General features: G+C 45.2%; 1 protein-coding gene across 12 annotated transcripts in view; it reads right to left on the bottom strand.

Annotated features, from left to right (window-relative positions):
• Ttll5 (tubulin tyrosine ligase like 5) overlaps positions 1–21,788 on the bottom strand; it is a 248,179-nt gene that overhangs the window by 61,313 nt on the left and 165,078 nt on the right. For all 12 annotated transcript variants that reach the window (XM_036206323.1, XM_036206324.1, XM_036206327.1 and 9 more), the window contains one exon: positions 6,250–6,445. In XM_036206323.1, coding sequence (XP_036062216.1) covers positions 6,250–6,445 — 196 coding nt within the window. The remainder of the gene's footprint in view (positions 1–6,249; positions 6,446–21,788) is intronic.

Below are 21,788 nucleotides of genomic sequence, written 5' to 3'. Positions count from 1 at the left end.
GTTAGTAAAAACTTGCCAAATGTGAGAATCACAATTTATGTAAAACACACACACACACACACACACACACACACACACACACACACTCACTCACGCCCCTTAGAGGCAGCATGGTAATCAGAGTTCAGATGTCAGATGCTGACAACCCTGGGTTCAAACTCCAGTTTTCCCGTTTCTTACTTATGCGACTCTGAGAAAGTTTATGAATGATCTTTTTTCCCATTTAAAAACTGGGGCTAATCAAAGGCAGTCACAGCGATTCAGTCAATCAATACAACACAATGGTTGGTTTAGTAATGTTTCATTGGAGAATCACAATCTTAGTGGCTCCCCAACAAATCTCTCTAATTATTTCCCAATTGAAGAGAGAGAAAACAACACTCAAAGAAGTTCCAATAACCTGTTCTAGGTCATGCCCTGCACAGGGAAGATTTAAATCGAGCATCACGGACGCCAAAGCTTGTCTCAAGGGACCATTTCCAAAGCCAGTGAGGGCAGTTTTCACACACATTATTCATGTATTTTCAATAGGAAAGAAGAAGAGAGTTTAGCTTGGCAAAATCTACTACATGAGAGTGTCCTAGGAAAAATAAACAATGAAAAGCTAGAAACACAAGTGTTAGATGGGCGAGTTCCCAGTAAGGTCAAGAGAAAACGGTGTAGAGGCGCGCACACACACACACACACACACACACACACACACACACAGAGAGAGAGAGAGAGAGAGACAGAGACAGAGAGACAGAGAGAGAGAGACAGAGACAGAGAGAGAGAGACAGAGAGAGACAGAGAGAGACAGAGAGACAAAAATATGCACCATATCATGACATTTGGGTCCACACACCTAGGACTTAGGCATGCATGTGTGAACTCCTCCCCTTGCATGCCCACAGGCAACCAACCCTTCCTCTCTGATGTTCAAAGGCTTTAAAGATACCTTCTGCAGGGCTAGCCAGCTAGCAGCTCCCTGCTATTGTTTATTGCTTGGAGAAGGGAATGATGTCTGCTTAGTACCTCCACAAGCCCCGAACACACAGTAGCTGAAGCTCAAGGAAAACAGTGTTCCTTCCTGCAGGGGGCTGAGCTTTTCTAGGCATATGCAATAGACTCTTACGAGGAAATAACAAGACTTGGCTGTTTATATGGGGATACCTCCCACACCTGTGGAGTACTGCGTATACACACACACACCAGTAGCAATCTGTTGCCTCCCTGGGGCCTCCCAGATCTTCCTACACAGAGATGAGGCTCTGGCCCTGCTAACTGGAGGAACTTTACCTGCTGCTTCTAAATTAGGTCTGTTCCATGGGATGGGGAAGTAAAGAGCAGACGGGTGAGACAATCAGAGGAACACAGACGCAGCATCTTCCCACCCTGGGTCATTTTACACAAGTGGTAAACTAAGGCTGAGAAATGCAAGGGCTTTGAAAAGAAAACGGAACTCATGACGCATCCAGATGTGTTTAAGATCTCTCCTCACCCCATCATTGCACAAAAGAGACTTCAGCAACTCTGCCGCGGCCACCAGAATGTCTTCCTTTTTTTTCTGTCTTTTGGGCTCCCTTTCAGGCTGGATGAGACAGAGAAGAGAGGGAGGCAGGCAGGGGGCTGGGGCTGGGAGCAGGGCTTTAACAAAGAGTCACTTCAACAGAGACCACTGAGTAATGGCTTTGCCTGCGCCAACAATAACATCAGCTCAATGTCGCCAATTAGAATCAGGTCAGTCGGGCCTCACCACTGCTCCAGGCCTCCACCCGGACCCCAGCGTGGGGTGCTACTCATGCTGATGTCACCAGTAGTCACTGTGGCCCCAGCAAGTCCCCACTCAGTGCAAAGAAAAGGTTCCTGCTCTTTTCTCTTGCAGAGGCAGGAAGCCAGGAGGAGGAGGAAGTGGCAACCAGGAGGTGAGGGGATGGCGACATCAGTCTGCAGAACCCCCTCCCAGCCCTAAGTCAGGACTCCAGAAAAGCCCCTAAGCACCCTGCAGCTCATTTCCCGTGAGTCAGGGTACAGGCAGCACCTGGAACAGTGAGTGCTCCACCTGGAACAGTGAGTGCTCCACCTGGAACAGTGAGTGCTCCACACCCAGAGCTGCTGAAGCAGTGGCCACTCCTAACAAAGCAGAAGGGAGGGCTGTCCGCTCCTTATCGCTGGCCTGCTCTGAGATGTGAGTCCCGGAGCTGGAACAGTGAGCAGAATGTACCCTGATAAGAAGGGTGAACGAGGAGGTGTTCTGATAACTCGCTTAGGAGAAGGCTGTGGGACCCAGCCTCAGGAAGATAGCAATGAAATTCCCCAAAAAATGACTGTTTGAAATTTTATAAGCATGATTCTAAGTTTTAAACACACAAATTTCCCTTCCAAGGGACAGAAAAACCATCACACACACACACACACGCGCGCACACACACACACACACACACACACACACACACACACACACACGGTGTGGGGGGGGAGACAGACAGACTGACTATCTCATTCCTTCTGGGTGGATTTCATTGTATGCCCGAGAGAATGGCATTAGCATCCCTTGGGAGCTTGTGAGAGATGAAAACTATTGAGCCCTCTCCCAAACCTCCACCAGAAATGGGATGAATGGACAATCAGTGTTTTAACTGGCTCTTCTGCTATTCCGGACTAGGGATGTACAAACTAGGCCTACAGGCCAAATCCAGCCTGCAGCCAGTTTTTGTTAAATAAAGTTTTATCAAAACACAGTCACAGTCATTCATGCACATACCATGTATGGTTGTTTTCACTCTGCCATGGCAGCTGAGGAGCCATAACAGAGAGCCTATGGCTAGTGAAGGTTATTTACAGGAAAAGTCTGTCAATCTTGTGCAAGGTTTCATAGGCTATTGGGTTCAGTCATTAGGTTTTAAAAAGGATGGAGGACTTCCTTTGCATGTAATAGAAGAAAAGCCATACAGTCATTCAAATATTTAGTAAGAGATCACCATGTGAATGCTGCTATTTATAGATGGAATTACTACACTATATTGCATGATAATGTACCTGAGCATAAGGTAAATATAAAGACCCCTTAGCATACTAGTCTCCAAACATCTTGCCTATGAATGCATGCTTGGTAAACCCAACTTTAATTCTACACAGGAATCTCAAAAGGGCATTTAGCCTAATTGCTAGTAACCTATACTTCAAGAAAAGGGCATAAAAGCCCAGGGCATTCATTAGATAAATACCATCTTCACCCAAAGAATTAACATGAGGGAAGAGATCAGGCCACACTGAGAATGCAACCCATGCTTCAATCAATAGTTTGGTGGTGATGAAGACGGTCAGGTCTAGCACAGCTAAGCTAGGTCTAGCGGGACTTTGCTTCTGCTGTGGAGTGACTAACTCTGAATGTCTTCTGAATAAAATGCTCCACATCACCAAGCAGTGGTCAAGTTAGAATACCTAATACTTCATTGGCTATCTTGCTATGAATCCAAACTGGTAGGATTTAGTCTCTCATGCTTCCCCACAGCCCTGGGACGTCACCCTTACTCACTTTTACCTAAATCAGTTGTGGTTTAGAAGAAGGAGGGCAGAAACAAGATGATATCTCTAATGCATAAAACCAAGACGAATGACTCTCTATTCCCTCGCCAGGAGACACAAGATAACTCCCTTCCTGGGAGTTCTGCCTCCTCCCTAAGATGGATATTCTGACAGATCTAGAAAAAACATATTTTCCATATACTTCATAATTCAGTGAAACTAAACTGGGATAATCCTCAGTGAAAAAAGTCCACACCAGAACAGCAGTTTTCAAAGGAATGTGTGCTGCTGGAAGCTAATCAAAAGCATGAGGACTCAAAATGAAGCAGTTTTTAAAAGTGAAAATCAGCAAAAACCTCCTCTCCCTCCTTAGAATGTCAACGTGCTGGAAACAGCTCCTTTAGTTTGGAAATGCTCGTTACCATTCCAGCATGTTAAAGTGTGGGTTAAAAGGAGCCTGTGGGCCTGGGGGGGGGGGGGGGCGCTCAGCTGGAAAAGGTGACTGTTGCCAAATCTGGTTACTAGAGTTCGACCCCTGGACCCAACAAAGTGGAAGGAGCCAACGACTCCCAAAGTCTGTAATCTGACCTGTACAGGAACACTGAGGTGTTCTCGTTCTCTCTCTCTCTCTCTTTCTCTCTCTCTCTCTCTCTTTCTCATTAAAAAAATTGCTTGTAGTTTTGATTAGAAAACAAACAAATCCAAAAACCAAAAGACACCAATGCAGCCAGAGAGATGGCTCAGTGAGTTTAGGTGAGTAGAATGGATTCCCACAAATTGACCTCCATATGCACGCTATGCCACACTCATGGACACACACACACACATACACACACACACACACACACACACACAAAATAAATACACAGAAAAAAAATTATAAGGGACCAATGACATAAATTCAAAATTCAAATGATCTATTATTATATTCATACATGTTTGTCCTGGTCAGCATCTGGTTATATTGGCACTGCTGGGTAATTAACATGACAGACATTTAGAACTGTAAATAGCTTTAAGGAATTTACACAGATTGATACCTTGATTCTACTGTCCCAAAAATCCCTCCCCCTCTGTAGTTTTTTGAGACAGGGTTTTTCTGTGTAACACTCTGGATGTCCTGGAACTCACTCTATAGACCAGGCTGGCCTTGAACTCACTGAGTGCTGGGATTAAAGGAGTGTGCCACCACCGCTGGGGGCTTTGTTCCAAAATTCTATAAGTGAGGAAACTTCTATGTGAGAGGGGACAACTGGCAGTCAACATGAGGTGCCACAGTCTATGCTTTCCCAGTTAAAAGATCTGAAGTTTCCCCCAGTAAAGTATGGTTCAAAGAACTAGTCACAAATAGCTGCATTTATAATTTGTCAATTACGATGCATTAATTGACAAAACACTCTACTGTAGAGAAATGCAATCAGGTGACTGATGTAGGCGAAGCACAGTGGGCACATTTTGTTCTGGACAATAGTTTTGATGGCTAATGAGGATTGTCAACTTGATTAGATCAAGACATAAGCAATTAGTATTGCCTGTGTTTGTGAGGATGTTTCCAGAAAAAAAAAAAAAAAATCGATCATGAAGGCTAGAGCCCTTATGTTGTCCCCGTCTAGGAGGCGGCAGTGGGTCTCCTGGGGTGGGTGGTGGGTATGTCCTGGCTCTGGCTCCTGACTGTCACCTCTGCTTCCTGGTTGTCAGAGGTGAATAGCTTCCCTTTGCTAAGCCCCTTTCTCCATGCTGTCTCAGTCTTGCCAGGGGCCTAAAAGCACTGAGTCAGCCAGCCATGGGCTACCACCTTGAAGCTGTGAGCCAAAATCAGCCTTTTCCTCCCCTAAGTCGACGTTCTCAGCTATTTGTCATGGAGATGGGAAAAGGTAAGTAAGCCTGTCAGGGATAATGATGGCTCTCCTCAGGGAAAAAAGCAGTGGCTGAAAGACACTTTTTCATCTTCATGCACAAACTGACACATACTATGTACTATATATATATTTATGAAAAAGAAGCAAAGAGCTGGAAAACCAGGCAAAGGTGTCTTTCCTCCATAACAAAATGCCAAAGAAATAGTTTGAATCCAACCAAATAAGCCTCCTGCAGGACATGATCACTGGTTCCAATCATTGTGCAGAGTCAAAAAGAAAAAGCAAACTGTCTTGACATTTTCTCGGGGGCCATCTCTTCTCTGCAATTGGGACTACCCTGGTGCAATGTAGTTCTTCACACATACATCCAGGAGCGGACAGCAAGTGGGGCAGTGTCACAGTCCCACTGCTTAAGACAGTGCCCAGCACTTGGCACACACCCAGCAAACACTTAGTGACAGCTGTCATCTCCAGAACCCAACAACCTAACTTAAGGACATCTTTCAGAAATGACAAGGTATGATAGATCATAAAGGACTCTTAGACACTTACCAGTGCCAAGTCTAGGGAGGACAGAAATTGGTATATTTACAAATAAAGATGCTCAAAATGCAGCTTTGGGAACCGGGAGTTTGATCGGGTGACTACTAAGATCATTCAAAAGGAAAGGTAATAAATAAAGGCTTTTACAAACTCAAATAAAACCATGTTGAACACTCGTTCAGCATCGCCTTCCAAAGTAGCCCACGCTACAGCCCGAGAGCAGCAGTGAGACAACCCAGGGCAGGTTGGTGAATGTTTAGGAAACAGGCATTCACAGTCCATTCACCCCTCAACCGCCCCGCCAACAGAAGGAAGACATTACCCTATGATTTTCAATTACCTGGTGCCGGGCTCGACTCTGGTCCAGAAGCTGCCGGGACTGAAGTTTTTGTTGTTCAAGTTGCTGGAGAGCGAAATGGAGTTGGTAACTGCCTGCCGTGGGGTGATACTTGTGCTGGGGAACCACTCCTGTAGCCTTGCTGTATGCATTGTTCTCTACCTCGCCCTCCCAGGCAAAGCCACCTGTCTGCAGGCTCCTGAGAGAAAAAGAATGGATGGGTTTTAGCATGGGTACGTGATCAATCCGAAGGGAAGATATGTGTGTCTACTATTTTTTCCTTTACTGAACCAGACACGAGCTAGAATTATAAAGCTACTGTATGGTAAGTTCTCTGACGTCACTAAATCACACCTTTCCCAACTTCTCAAATAAAGAGATTTCCAGATACCCAGTTAAAAGCGTATCTGTGAAAGGTGTTAATATGTGAAAGACTTCTGATAAGGATAAGCCACGCCCCTTGCCCATGGTTGGGGTGCTCAGTTTGGCTTCCACAGAGACTGCTCAGTTCCATGCTATCAGCTAATCTTCTTGGCCAACAGAACCAAAAGACTCAGAGATTAATTTATTTGGCTTCTGAGGACAACATCTGATTTTCAGCAATTCCTCTGGAAATTGCTGAATTAAATTAAATTAATTAAATTAAAATGTGTGTATACATTATAGAGAGCTAACACAGTGGTTCTCAACCTGTGGGTAATGACTCCTTGGAGGTTGAACGACCAACCCTTTTACAGGGGCCACCTAATCCTACATATTAGCTATTTACATTACTACTCATAATAGTAGCAAAATTACAATTATGAAGTAGCAACAAAAATAATGTTATTGTTGGGAGTCACCACAGCATGAGAAACTGTGTTAAAGGGTCACAAGCATGAGAAGGTTGAGAACCACCAAGCTATCACTTATGCTATCATATACATGTATGCATGTACATGTAATAAATCTTTCCCAAAGGATTTCTGAACATATGGAGAAATGTGGTGATCACTGATTGAAAAACAAATATAAATACCTAAATGAATCAATGAAATGTTAGCCTGATCACAAGGCAGAAGCCTGAGTGAGTGTAAGATGGAATTACAGTCAGAAAAGGGAACAAAACCTTTTGTGTGGGGAGGGACAGAGGGAGGGAGAGAGAGAGAGACAGAGAGAGAGTGTGTGTGCTCGCACCCAGATGCATGTGTACATGCATTCCTGTGTGTGGAGGCCAGAGTCAATACTGAGTGCACTCTTCAGTTACTTTCCAGCTTAATTTTAGACAGGATCTCTCAGTGATGCCAGTTCTGCTAGACTGGAGGTCCAGCAAGTCCCCGGGATCCTCCTGTCTCTACCTGCCCTATGCTGAGATGATGCATGCACACTGTCGCACTCGGCTTCTATGTGAGGGCTGAGGATCTGAATGCAAATCTTCATGCTTATGTAGGAGAAACGGTACAGACTGAGCTGCCATTTCCCAGCTCCTGGAGACTCTCTTATCTTTTTTCTCATTAGTGAGGGAAGACAAGCTGACTACATGTAAGAAGCTAAATGGCACTGATTGAGCGGGCTGTGAGTGGGAGGAGGGACGATAGAGAAGGCAGTCAGGGTTATTTTACTTGACTCAAGGTCTTCCAGGCCAGCCTTAAATTTTCAAACCTCCTGTCTGCAACCCCGAAGTGCTGGGAATATAGGTGTGTGATGCCATGCCAGCCAGGTATGTGGGCTTAAAGTCGAGAACAGTCATGGCAGGATGCCTCTCCTTCAAATGAAGCTAAAGGGAGGCAACCCATGACGGGGCTGAACTATCTTGAGATTCTCACGTCAATTAAGCTAGTCCTGCTTTTAAAAGAGAACAAAGTTTGGTGGGTACAGAGGCAGGGATGGATCTGGGAGGAATTTGGTGAGGGTAGATATGACCAAAATACAGTGTGTGAATGAATGAATGTAAAGAATTAATGAAAATATTATTTTAAAAATCTCCAAGGGAAACTATTATTAGTCACTGAACTGAAGGTTAGAAAATTCACCCACAGAGATTCTGCTTCCATTTCTGGCTCAATGGTTATAGGAGTTTCTAGCCATAGGGAACAATCTAGACTCAGTAAGTATATAATAGGAAAGCAAAGTAATATGCATTTCATACCAGAATGAACCCCACTGGGTAGCCTGAGTGATTTCATTTGTTAATAACTGTTTTAACAACAAACACTTCCACGAGGCATTCATTTTCATGCCTTCTTGCTGTGTAGTGGAGAGCAGTCTTTGGGGAGATGCTCCCAAGGTTCTCAGGTATGTGAGCAAGGGCACATGGATGCAGAGGGCAGGGCAGTGGGCAAGAAATAAATCAGGGACTGTGGGTAAGAAGTGTTCTTCCAACTCTACATATATTGAAGAGGCTGGAACATCATAAACTTTTATAGTGAAATATGTTTTTAATCTCATCAGTAACGTAAGCTCAGCCTGCAAATCACAAAAGGAAGTTTCTCAAGCCAGTGAAGGCTTTTAGCAAAGAGGCAGGAATTTTTATAGCCCAGCACTGGGTGGGGGTGGGGATGCTCAGCTGTGTAATATAATAAGTGCCATGAGAACCTTCTTGCTTTGCATTTCAGTGGGGTTAGTTGGAGCGCATTATCTCGTACGCAGAGCACAAGTCTTTGGAGTTTCTAGCATGCAGGTGCTACAAATGATCGACAGGTACCGAGGCAGGAGGCCCTGATTCCAGGCACCTGACTTCATACAACCCTTCTCTCTACAGCGCCTGACGGCTCCTGTATCCATCTGAAAGCCTATCCCATTTCACAGACCCATGTTCTTTCTGTCTCACTAGTAATATACTTTCTTCCTTCACCAGAATTTTGAGATCAGTTGTTCTCATTAAAATTTTGTGAGATTCCCTGATCCAAATGCTTGGAGTGTGTATTGGATTTGGATTTCTTTCTTTCTTTTTTTTTTCAGGGGTGGGGTGGGGTGGGGTGTTGGTTGCAAATTTGTAAATATTTATATATGTGTATGTGTATATGTGTGTGTTTATGTCTATGTGTGTGTATATAGATGGATAGATACTTAGAACATTTAATTCATTTATGTTTCATATACATCTTATACTCCAAACTTGTAGTCCTAGTCATTGGGGAGGCTAAGGGAGAAGAGCGGAAGTCAGGAGTTTGGGGCTGGTCTGGTCCACACTGCAAGACTCTACTATAATGAGATTCTTTTTTAAGTTCCAAATAGGCAACAATATGGCAAGTTTTTTCCCATCCTACATTCTCTTCCTAGCTTATCCACCAAGAGCTTCCCTTCACTCCCAGAATAATGCCAGGCTGCTGGATACACTGTCCCCACTGTACCTGCCCTTCCCACACCCTACTCCATCTCCTAATGTCCTCAGCATACAGGGCTGCACCCTCCACCAGGGCACTGAGGCGTCTTAAGAAGGCTATGATGTCACACGAGTGAGGGGAGAAGGCGGCTGGCAGGGACAGTCACGCACATGTGACTCTGCTGTCCATTTCCTCTGCCTACCTCACCCAATCCCTGTCAAGCAGAGCTGCCCTGTGCAGGGATGCCCCGCCCCTCACACAATTATGTGCATCTCTATGGCTGGGCTTTCAGTTGCCTCTGTGATGTGTGAGTATTGGGGGTGGAATAACATTGAGTAAGTGAGGTGACGATAATTAAACGTCCTGGAATTTAAGGAACAGTCCTGTACTAGAAAAATGTGTGGTGCTGCTCAGAATACAATAGTCTTAATGACAAACACGGTGGTGCTTTCTGGACAGTGCAGATGTTTTAGGACAACAGACATTATGTTTTCTTTAACTATAAATTCTTAACTACAAGCACACGTCTTGACACACAGCAAACGCAGGAAGCCCTCCAGGTAAACACGTCTCCCTCCCTGAGCAGATGAGGGGATCTCCCAGACCTTAGTGCTGCTTCCAATGACCAAATGAGAGTGTCTCTGTATGGAGTAAAGTCTTTGTGTCTTTGTGTCCATTAAAAATGGCTCTAAGGCCAGCAGAGTTAGGTCATATTCATAAAGACCAAATTTGAGGTTAAGGAAGGCAGGGAAGGGTCCTGCACCAAGGTCCTTAGTGCATTCTCACTTCTCCACAACTTTATTATCCTTACATTTTCTCATCTACAAAATGGAGATTGAGCCAGGCGGCAATGGCGTACACCTTTAATCCCAGCACTCGGGAGGCAGAGACAGGTGGATCTCTGTGAGTTCGAGGCCAGCCTGGTCTATAGAGCGAGATCCAGGACAGGCTCCAAAGCTACACAGAGAAACCCTGTCTCGAAAAACAAAAACAAAAATACTGCAACCAAAGGAACTTAACACACCCGAGAGGTGCAAGGGGGCACACGGAAGGAGGCACACGGAAGGGGGCACACGGAAGGAGGCACATGGAGGGAGGCACACGGAAGGGGGCACACGGAAGGGGGCACACGGAGGGAGGCACACGGAGGGAATCTGTGCTGAAATGTTACAAGGCAACTCTGAAGTATGATGGGGATATCCTAAGTATGCTGTGCTATATGGATACACAAACTCACCAAATTGAGCATGTAAAATATACTGCAAGTTAAAAAAAAAAAGGCAAAAAGTCATACCACTTTCATTTATTTTAAATTAAAACACTAGTTAATTTTTCTGTTCTGTATATATGGTATAGTAGTTTCCCAGTGCATCAGGTGAGTGTCAGGGGAAGTGGCCTTCTCGACAACAGTAATGCAATCTTATTAGCCCAAGCCCTGGGTCATCCGCATGGAGGTCTGAAGGGGCAGGAGAATGAAGACAAAGCAGACACTAGGGAGCACTCACACTGGACAGGGAGCACCCGTACCGGATAGGGAGCACTGAAGCACTATGGATGAAAGGCAGGAAGAAAGGCACCGCTGTAGTGAGGGACGGAGTTATACTTCCACCAGGGAAAACCAAAAGTCCAAATGCAACAGCGAAATCATCTGGTAACAAGGGTTAGTCTACCTCAGTTACAAACTAGTTACCGCTTGGGAACTGTTGACTGGGAACACTGAGAACTAACAAGTCGAACTTTGCCTAACATTACTTAAACGGTACGGCAGTCCGATGGCTCAGCTAAGACAGCCCATGCACTTGATGTCACAGGCTTTGGCTCTTAGAGACCTTTTGCACTGGACTATAATTTAGCAAGAGTTTCTGAGAGCGATTCAGGTCCACTCAGGAAACGTGTGTACTTAACCTTTGAGTGTGCGCATCAGGGTAAGAGTTCTTTCCTGCTTTCTACCCATGGAGTTATATGGGGAGGGGGAGATCACAGAGGAGGCAGTACAGGAATCCCAAGAGCACACAGATCTTCTGGAAAAGCCACGTGACTATCTGAGGACCTACATGTTGGGTTGAAAGTATGTGCTCCATCAAACCCTAAGTGCAGGCCAAGCATCCTGCTCCAGAACAGGGAGAAAAGCATAAAATATTTTGTTTATATGATGAAAGGCTTTTGGGAAAGGATTAAAGAAATAATTCAAGAAACAAGGGAAAAGAAGTAAGGTGTGAGTGCGGGTCAAAGGAAAAGCTGGGTCGGTGAGAGAATTTTGAAGTAGCCGAGGCCCTGGATCTGCACCACCCCAGAATGGAAAACAGCCACTCCAGAGACCCAGCGGTCTAGAACAAGACTGCTAAGTTAAAGTCCTAGCTGTGCCACTAAAAGTAATACATTTAACCTCTTTGTGCTTTGGTGTCCTCTGCTGTAAGATGGGAATAAATACTGACCTCACCTCTCATAGGCTGACTAAAGGATTATGAGAGCCATGTACACCAGTTAGCGCATACCTGGAATTGGAGTGTTAAGTGCCCAATTACTACTGCTCTCCCCACTAAGAGGAAACCTTTGGATGGGACAGGAGGGGCCACACAACAGGGACACGAGCCAGTGAGAGAGGAGAAGTTGTCTTTACAGCCTCCTTACTAAGAACTGTCCCTGGGTAACGAGTGAGGGAAGTGATTCCAGTGGATGCAAAATTGGCCTGAAGTGGAGCGTGGTGGCACACATTTTTAATTTCAGCATTTGGGAGGAAGAAGCAAGTGGATCTCTATGAGTTTTGAGGCTAGCCTGGTCTACACAGTGAGTGAGACCTGGCCTCAAACAGAACAAAAATGAAAGAAAAAAAAAGGAAGCAAAGCAAGTGGGCTGAAGATGTGTGAGGTGAAGCGCCAAGTCCCTCACTGGCTCACCTCTCAGGGCAGCTGCAGAATGGCAGCCTGGCTGAGGGGAGTTTGTCATGATGGAAGGCTGCTAGCTGGGCTAAGCCAGCAGGAGAATATGTCACCTTGGGTAGGGAGCTGGTTCCTGCAGGAAGTAGGGGGATACTCTATCAATAATGTTGCCAATCAGGGAGCAGCAATTATGAATGGGGGAGATCATCATCCTCCCCAGCTCCTCTCCACTCCCAGCTGGACTCATAAAATGAAGTCAGTTTCTCAATTTTTTTTTGTTTTTAAAATACAGGATCTCATTAAGTAGTCCAGGCTGGCCTGGAACTTGTATTTTTCTGCTGTAGCCTCCAGGTCTGAGTTACCACGTTGAGTTTACCAATGTTTTGCCAGTTTTTCTCCTTCATATCAACGTCTATCACACTCTGCTGTGGATATCGCTCTGTACAAATAAAATGCTGTTTGGCCAGTGGCTAGGCAGGAAGTATAGGCGGGACAAGAGAGAAGAGGATTCTGGGAAGTAGAAGGCTGGAGAGAGACATAGCCAGCTGCCGCCATGAAAAGCAACATGTAAAGACACCGGTAAGCCACAAGCCATGTGGCAAAGTATAGACTAACAGAAATGGGTTAATTTAAGATAGAAGAAGTAGATAACAAGAAGCCTGCCACAGCCATACAGTTTGTAAACAATGTAAGTTTCTGTGTGTTTACTTGGTTGGGTCCGAGCATCTATGGGCCTGGTAGGTGAGAGAGATTTGTCCTGACTCTGGGCCAGGCAGGAAAACTCTAGCTACAACACTCACAGACAGAGACAACCCGAATCCTTAAGCCTTCTTCATACTTGAGTGTTTGAATTCATATTAAGGAATATATGTTTTCCTACATTAAATTCACAGAGAACAGTCATTCTGGTCTTTAAATCCTCATAGTCATCCAAGATATGCACTATTTCACATCAGCTGAAAATAGGATGTGTATGTTTTCTGGATATGTAAGTGCCTAGCAAAAGTAGACAACCAAATAAATATGAATGGATAAATCATTTCATTGATAAAATGGGAAATTAGTAAGCTAATGGTAGAGTCTCAGATCTTACTTACCAACTGCAGATTGGCTGCCTGTTGGGATAGTTACCCGTTTAGTTATAAATACTAATGGCCACATTTTCTCATTCACGTTTCTCTCCTGTGCTCACAAGGTTTCATTAAGCTTTATCCTGAACCCCACTCCTGCCATTCTTTTCTGTCCCCAATCTTCTTTCACTAAAGTAATTCTACCATGAAGGAAAATGAGGTTAGTCTAACATGACTTAGTTTTCTCATGAATCATCAGTGTGCTAATCTGCTAGATTTTGACCTGCAATTGACATCTCAATTACTAATTTATATATTCAGCATCTAATTCATCTTTATCTCTTCTCTTCCTTTCCCAGCGTCTGAACTTCTTCCCTTCACATTAATCATACCCTGAATCACTACCTCAAGCTCTGGAGACATAAATCAGGAACTGGGACTCTTAAGAACTGCTTCTTCTCACATAGTAATTCAATAGAGAAAGTTCAGATTGATTCAGGCCTGCCTGACTCCTGGTGAATTTCATTGTCCCTGAACTAAGGTCTGGGCAGGACCAACATGTGCCGTGAAAACTACCTGAGAAGACTGAGTGTCAATTAGCACTTGAGGAATAATTTTGGCTCCTACTGCCTACTGTACATCTTAACAGAAAAGATGAAATCAAGAGCAGGGAAAGACTGTAACAAGGTGGTTCAAAATCAATAAAGCTCTCAGCCCATCCCACCCTCAGGGGCAGAAAGAAAATCAGAGGAAATTAAGAACATAAGCAGGATCCAAATAAGATCCTAATTTAAAACAGAATGATAAACTCTGGCGAGAGGAGGCTTCAGATCACTCAGTGAGGGGAAAGAGGCACAGGAGGTACCGGGGAGCTGTCTGGGGTATGTTTTGGCTAGCTGGACTTGGATTTTATTAAATAGCTGTGTGACGAGGACATAACTTTGGGAAGGACACAATGAGGTACCATGTCAAAAAGCTAGGAGTTGATAAGCCTGTCCTTTTCGAGCACAGCCAGATCACAGCCAGCTGGACTTGCCAATGACTACGGAATGTGAACCAGACCTCTGCTGTCTCCACACCCCTTCCACTTCATGATTGATGGAACTCAGGAGGAGGAAATAAGGACAGAGTTGGACTTAGTGTGTCTGGCAGAGACTCTGACTCTGGGAGCAAGCTTCATGGAACACAAAGCTAGACATAAAACCAAACCTTTCAAAGGTTACGTTCACAGCCCTGCTCTAAAGGCTACGCAGGGTTCTGGGAGCTAGCCAGTTATGTAGACAGAGACTCCTGGATCCTTTATCTATTAGCTTTCTGGATCTGAAAAGACAGACTGATCCTTTGCCTTATGATCAAGAAATGTCTTGTCTTTGATCCAGCTCTTTGTTTTGGCATAACCAGCACACCACATGAAGCCTAAAATATGTAGCTGTGAACTAAAAAGAAGTGAGCAAAGAATGACCTTTAAGAGCACCACAGAGAACTCCCTGACACCAGTTCATTCAACAAGGCTGAGCCAGCTCAGCAGGATTTCTGTCAACTAGCGGGAAAGGGCTGATGTCTTCTGACAATAACGGTGACACACACAAGCACAGCTGGCCCTTGGAAAGCTGGATCGCCACCACCCACCTTTCACACCCTGCAGAGACAAGCCAGGAGAAGCCTTCCAAGCGAACGTGAATGTGCGGATTGTCTGGGGCAACTGGCATTCACGTCCCTTAAGAACTTCCACGCTGACTGGGAGTTAGGTTCAAACCCAGTACACACAAACGGCTGCAGAAGTACCACAAGTGGAGAGTTCTAGCCTGTGCCTCAGCCTGACTCCCTTCCGTTCTCCCCTGGTCCCCAGGAAGCACAACAGCAGGCAACTTGGCACAGTCAAGTTCAGAGCTCCTCTGGCCCCACTGAGCAGCCTCTGCCCCTTCTTCCAGTTGGCCAAGGGAAATAAAGCACAGCTCTGAAGACTCCACCCTTTGTCCAAACCTTCTCCACCTGCCCTTTCTCTGCCTTTAAGACTCATGATAAAACACTAGGAAAATCACAAAAAAGGAAACATTCTAAGGGAGTATTAAGGCCAAAGGGGGTTGAAATGTTACTTCTGGTCAAGACTTTTTTCCACTGAAATCGAGAGTGAGCCACTTCTGGGAGCCTGGTCCCAAGCTACCTTCACATACAAACAGTAGGAGCAACCCCTACATCACACTAGTGCCATGGTCACAGCAGTACATACTCTGCTATGCCGAGGCACAGCTACTGACATTTGTCTGAGGTTTTCTAGAAAGGCTAGATCAGGCCCGAAGCTGGCATGAAACACCTGCCTCTGAGAGGATCAGTCCTTGAAAAGACATCTTCTCACCCCTCACTGCTTACACTGTACACCACTTTATTACCAGCTGCAGGTGAGGAGGCACCAGAGAAGGCAGTGGTTTTCTAAGTATGGCCCTTTTCTCAGAAACAACGGTGTCAGCTTCCCTCTGGAACTTGCTTAAGATGGCAATGATGAGCCTCACCCCAAGGCTACAGTGTGGCTGAGGCCCAGTAACAAGCTCACCAGGGGATTCTGATAACTTGAATCCCTGACAGAGTGGTTAAGAGCATGGATCCTGCTGCCATATTGATAGGTTTGAGTTCTGACAGCTACTCACCAATCCTTTTGGGACTACAAACCAAGTAACTCGTGAAGGTTTCAGAACAGCTGCTGGGACAATGGAAAAGCTATAAGGCAAGAAGTATCAAATTTTCTCTTACCTATTGCTCTTACCGGCACACATTTCTCACAAACCAATAGGAAATGGCATCGTGCTATATGGTGAGCTGTCCCCCCCCCCCCACTCCCCCAGTACAGGGAAACAAGTGAGCTTTGGTATGAAAGCAATAAAATGAGGACACAGAGTATGCACTCAGGGACTGCCGCCGGAGCTCCAAGTTCAGACACTGCACTTGCTGAGGGAGAAACGCAGAGCTGTGCTGTCTTGCGGCCTGATTCCCATGCCTGGAGCCTGACAGGACCATCTTTCATTACCTCTTCTTTGTCATATGCTTTTCCTGATAATAGCATCTCTCTAAAATGCTAGTTAGTAAACCATATGTTTAGCTCACTGATGACAGTTAAAAGACCCATTGACCAACACCTGCACGGCTTAGGCTATTAAAACAAGAGGACCAGATCCCACACAATTTCCATCCCCTGCAGTCATGAGAGTTCCCTTATAAAAACAGGCATGCTCTAATTTGCCTGGCCTAGAGATTCAAATCCGTGCCAGTGAGTTACATCAAGGAGAATGAGCATACAGAGCAAGTAGATATTGAACACATGTGGTAAATACGTCACACGTCACAGTTAGCGTGTTCAGGCTAATGATAGCTTCCACTCATACACAGCTTCTAAATGACACTGGCACTTGGAGCCAAATGAGCAACTTTATAAATTCACTGGCAATGACAGAGATATTTGTGATGCCAAACTATATGCTCTACTAAATCTGTACTCACTTGCTCATACAAAGTTGTTTCCCATAGGGCACCAGCAACAGCTGATTTTCAGAAGTACCTCACCTCTCCTTTGCACCACCAATAAATACCCCCCACCCTTCCTTTCAAAGAGGTCTAAATGGTCCAAAATGCCATTAGGAAAAGACTAATTTCCTGCATCTAAAGGTAGGAAAGCTAAGGTAGTGGGATACCCTCTGTAAGGCTATTTAACAAGTCACACAGGAAGAATGCAGTGCCCACATTACAGCCATGTTCCAGGAACAAACATGATAAAGGGCATAAACCATAGATATGGATGAAGTTGGCCTTCAATATTATTAGTGTAATCTCCATTTCCTTTCCTGTCTCTTGTTTCTCTCTTAGAAATATGAAACATAATCTTATCAAAGTTAGCAAAAACAAAAAACAAAAAAAAACCCCAAAAAACCCAATGCTGTGTAGGGTACCTCAAACAATACAAAATTAAACAATATAATTTTAAAGGTTTGAAGCACATTAGGAAATGTGTACGTACTAAACAATGTAAAGAAAGGGAAAGTATTACGCACACCACCACCACCTGCAACCATGGTAGGTGTATTAGTGAGTTTAATTTGGTCTTGTCTCAGTACACAGTGGTTAAACTACTCTGCTTTTATCACTTACTGCCAACACCAACACATCATGGGCACATCTACGTGTGTATAAAGCACATTCATTTTCTAATTAAGAAAACCAACTACCACTGCCCTCACTGTCTGCCTCTGTGCTGGGAATGAGACACTATTAGCTTTAGCTTCAGAAAGTGAGAGAAAGGAACAGCTTTCTATGGACGAAAATCAAGGAAGGCTTCAAAACAGACACAGCATTTCACCTTGGCCACAAAAGACGACAGCAATTTGTCAATTGGAAAAGAAACTCCAGGCAGTGGGAATAGCATTCAGCAGAGCATAGAAGAACAGGAAAGCCAACTGGCCACAGGGACAGTGTTGTAGGAGGGCCGAATCCATCAGTCAAGCCGGTAGGATGCAGCTCTCCCACACATCAGAAACATAAATGTTATCGGTCATAACTGCTGTTCAAGTAGTACACAGAAGAACAGCCTGAACACAGCACTTGTGCACTCACAAGGTGAGTGCAATCAGAGGATGGTAAAGCCTAGGGTCTGTGGAACTGTATAGGGCACAGCAAGGCCCGTGGCTCAGGCCTCACCGCCACCACCACCACCACCACCACCACCACCGTGAGAGCTATCTAAACGTGTGCTGACCTCTCTCCTCCTCCTTGTGTGCTCAACAGAAAGCTGTTGGCAGAGACAGTATTATTCCAGTTATAGATGATTTGAAAAGGGAGGGTTAGGTTCATGTCTGCAATTGCATAGAGTGAGATTCTACTGAGCCGAAGTCCATATGACTCACAGTTACAATAAGCCATTGAAAGTTAAGATGAAAACAGCCACTGACAAGGGGTTTCTGGCTATCATTGTCATAGGCTTTGTTTTAGGAATACTAAAATTACCTGAAGACCCACACAGACACACTCAAATGATTTCTGGCAAAGGTCCAAATACAACAAAAATGATCTTTTAAAAGCCACTGATTTGCAAGTGATGGGATAATTATACATACATAGACAGAAATAAACCTTAACCTATACCTCACAGTTCATTAAAAAAATTAACCCAGGAGGGCTCATGGACTCAAACACAAAATCAAAAGCCTCCCAAAGATGATTTTTAAAGTCATGTTTTTATATAGGCTCATAATCCAAGCTCTCAAGGAACAAGGCAGGAGGAGTGCAGTTCTGGGTCAGCCTGGGCTACACAGTGAGATCTGTCTCAAAACCTAAACATCCAACAGCAACCAAAATGTTTAAAAAAGATGTTTGCATTTGGGCCGTGTGCAGTGCGGCCGTAATGATGACAAAGGGTGGACACTAAGCACCGTGCCGAGTGCTGGTACAGCCTTAGCTCACTTCAACCCCAGACTCCTGGATGGAAAGACAAACGACCTGAGCACTCAGGCATCTGCTCAGCCCCACAGTCTCAGTGCTGTCTGCCTCACACCACACTCGCCTTGCACAGTCTCACCAAAATGGGAATTATTTGGCACACAAAATAGGACTTTCCCCCCCCCTCTTTCTTGTGCAAAATGGACCTCGTCTGTTTTTGAGATGAGGGTCTCCCTACGTAGCTCAGGCTGGTTTCCAACTGGCTATGTAGCCCAGGCTAGCCTCCTAGCTCTGCCTTCCTAGTGTTGTGATAACAGGCACACACCACCATGCCTGGCCACAAGATGGGCATCTGGGGGTGTGTGGACACTGTGACTCTAGATGGGAGCCAGCTGGAGCCACATCTAGTAACTTGCTTTTATTTCCCCTCCTTGGATGGATGACTGGGCAAAGAGGCTAGAAGCCATTCTTCACCTGGAAGCTGGAAGGGCGAGGTGACCCCATATTCTCCGAGCACTCTTTTTATCTCAGTGTCACAATGGCCAGAGTGGACCATGATCCACGAAGGTCCCAGACTCCAGACACGCCCCTTCCCATCCACGATTAGAGAGGGAGCAAAGAATGGGTTCTTGCTAATGCAAAGTGACCGCCTGTCCCATGAGCATTCTTACTGTCCCCTCGAGAGAGCATCATCACGTAAACCACTGGTCACCAGGCTACCGGCGGCCCCCAGGAGAGGGGCAGGCAGACCGAGGGCTTTCAGTCCACGTGTCTCTCTCCAACACCTGCCCCCCCCCCCCCCCCCGTGTTCTGAAGCCAAGCTGACCAGGGGGCGGCAGCAACTGCCCACATGCAAGGACTCCTCCCTGGAGGACACCACCTCTATAGCCACTGGCACTGTGCAGGGAGAGAAGGGTTAAAGCGTGGCCTGGCTGTGGCTCTCTGTTATGATCACTTTGAAAAGCCGCGGGGTTTACAGGAAGAGTGAGGATGCCGCCTTGTTCCCAGCCAACATTTGGTTCCAATTACCGTGAATAATCTCCTTCCTCCCTTTTCCCAGCCCCCACCCTGTTTCTACTTTTTCCACACTTTATATTAAAAATACATCAAACCATTTCTTCCTTTTTAATATTTTCCTTAAGCTTTTCCACGCAGCTTTCTGGGCTCACTGGCTTTTCTGGTTCTCTGTTCTTGAGGGAGTACAGAGGATTAGTCTCTAGAGCAGACCTAGGAGAGAAAAGTACCTAGACAGAAGAACTGAGCCAGTGAAGCCTTGCAGTCTGAATGTACTGAGAAAGGGTCTATTGGATCCTTTAGCCTCCCGGCTTTCTGTCCAAACAAAGCACCCTTACTATGCTATATCTGAAGACAGTCTTTTTTCTAATCCCACCATCACTAAAACTCAGAGAGAACTCTGAGTTTTAGTGATGGTGGGATTAGAAAAACAGCATGGTCCAGCAGAATAGCTGGAAAGCCCAGTACAGGAGAGGGTGAGCAGGGTAGGCTTTGCTTCTCCTGACTAGGAATCTCTCTGGAGGCCAATTTCACAGAAGCTATAAATGTCCAATTGCATGTATCACTGGATAGAATAATCCCACCTCCTGGACTTTCTGCTATAGACAATCTTATGTGTGCAATGAGCCAGTGCGGCCACCAGTTAGACACAACTCAACAGTAGGATGGTAAGATGATGGTATACTCACACTTTTTAGCAAACTACAGAGTGGTTACTGCTTCCATTGTATACATGATATGGTTGTGTGTATGGTAACAGCGCAGCTAATTTTTTTAAGGTAAGAACATCGATGTTTCAGGCTATAAAAAAATAAGAAAAGTAAACATGTGACTCTTCCTGGCCCCTTGTTTGCAGCCCTATGAAAAATGTCCGGAACTAGACAAATCACAATACGTTCCAAGCCAGACTTAGAGAGGAGACTTAGGGGATGTCTGGAAGTGCAGACAGGATGGCAGAGAAGCAGATGAAGTAGGGAAGACATGATGACCTCTGCATCCCAGTGTTTCAAGAATACAGCTATGATATAACTCTACTGCAGAGGGGAGAAAGCAGTGTGTGTGTGTGTGTGTGTGTGTGTGTGTGTGTGTGTGTGTGTGTGAGAGAGAGAGAGAGAGAGAGAGAGAGAGAGAGAGAGACAGAAGCACTAATCACACTTACATATACTTACAACACATAAGGGGTTTTAGATAGCATCCAAAACAAAACTTAGAAGATAGGCCAACTACCATGGCAAATGGAAGAAGAAATAGCTTTTGAAAAGTTCAGAGTGGTTCTGGAGGACGGAACTTCAAGTTGGGTGGCATCGGGCAGGGAAGAGCCAAGTGAGTTCACTACAAATCACACAGAAATACTCGTCTTCCACATTAAATTAAACACTTGGCTGTTTCGAGACAGGGTCTCACACTGTAGATAAGGGTATTTTGGAGCATCCTATGTAGGCTGGGGAGACTTTGAACCTGCAGCAATTCTTCTGCCTCAGTCTCCTCAGAATCACTCAACTTTCAAAACTAGGCACCTGAACTATTATGGGATGGCCTTAATAAACCCCACTCAGCAGTACCCATATTCTGTGCAAGCGGCCCATGTAAACAGCAGAACCGACCAAACACCCACAGAGAACAGACAACAAAGGTGGCGTGACTTTGGAGCTGGCAAAAGTTCCTTAGCTAGGACTCAAAGGTCACACACAGAGGAAAAACCAGACAAACTGGATTTTGTCAAAATAAAAATGTTCACAGATAAGAGATTATACTGTTGAGAAGATGCCTCAGTGGTTAAGAGCACTTGCTGCTCTTGCAGAGGATCTAAGTCTGGTTCCCAGCACCCACATGGCAACTAACACTCTAACACT

Source organism: Onychomys torridus, chromosome 14, assembly GCF_903995425.1.
Source record: "Onychomys torridus chromosome 14, mOncTor1.1, whole genome shotgun sequence".
In the NCBI taxonomy this organism is placed as follows: domain Eukaryota; kingdom Metazoa; phylum Chordata; class Mammalia; order Rodentia; family Cricetidae; genus Onychomys; species Onychomys torridus.
This window is presented reverse-complemented; position numbering and strand designations above follow the sequence as displayed.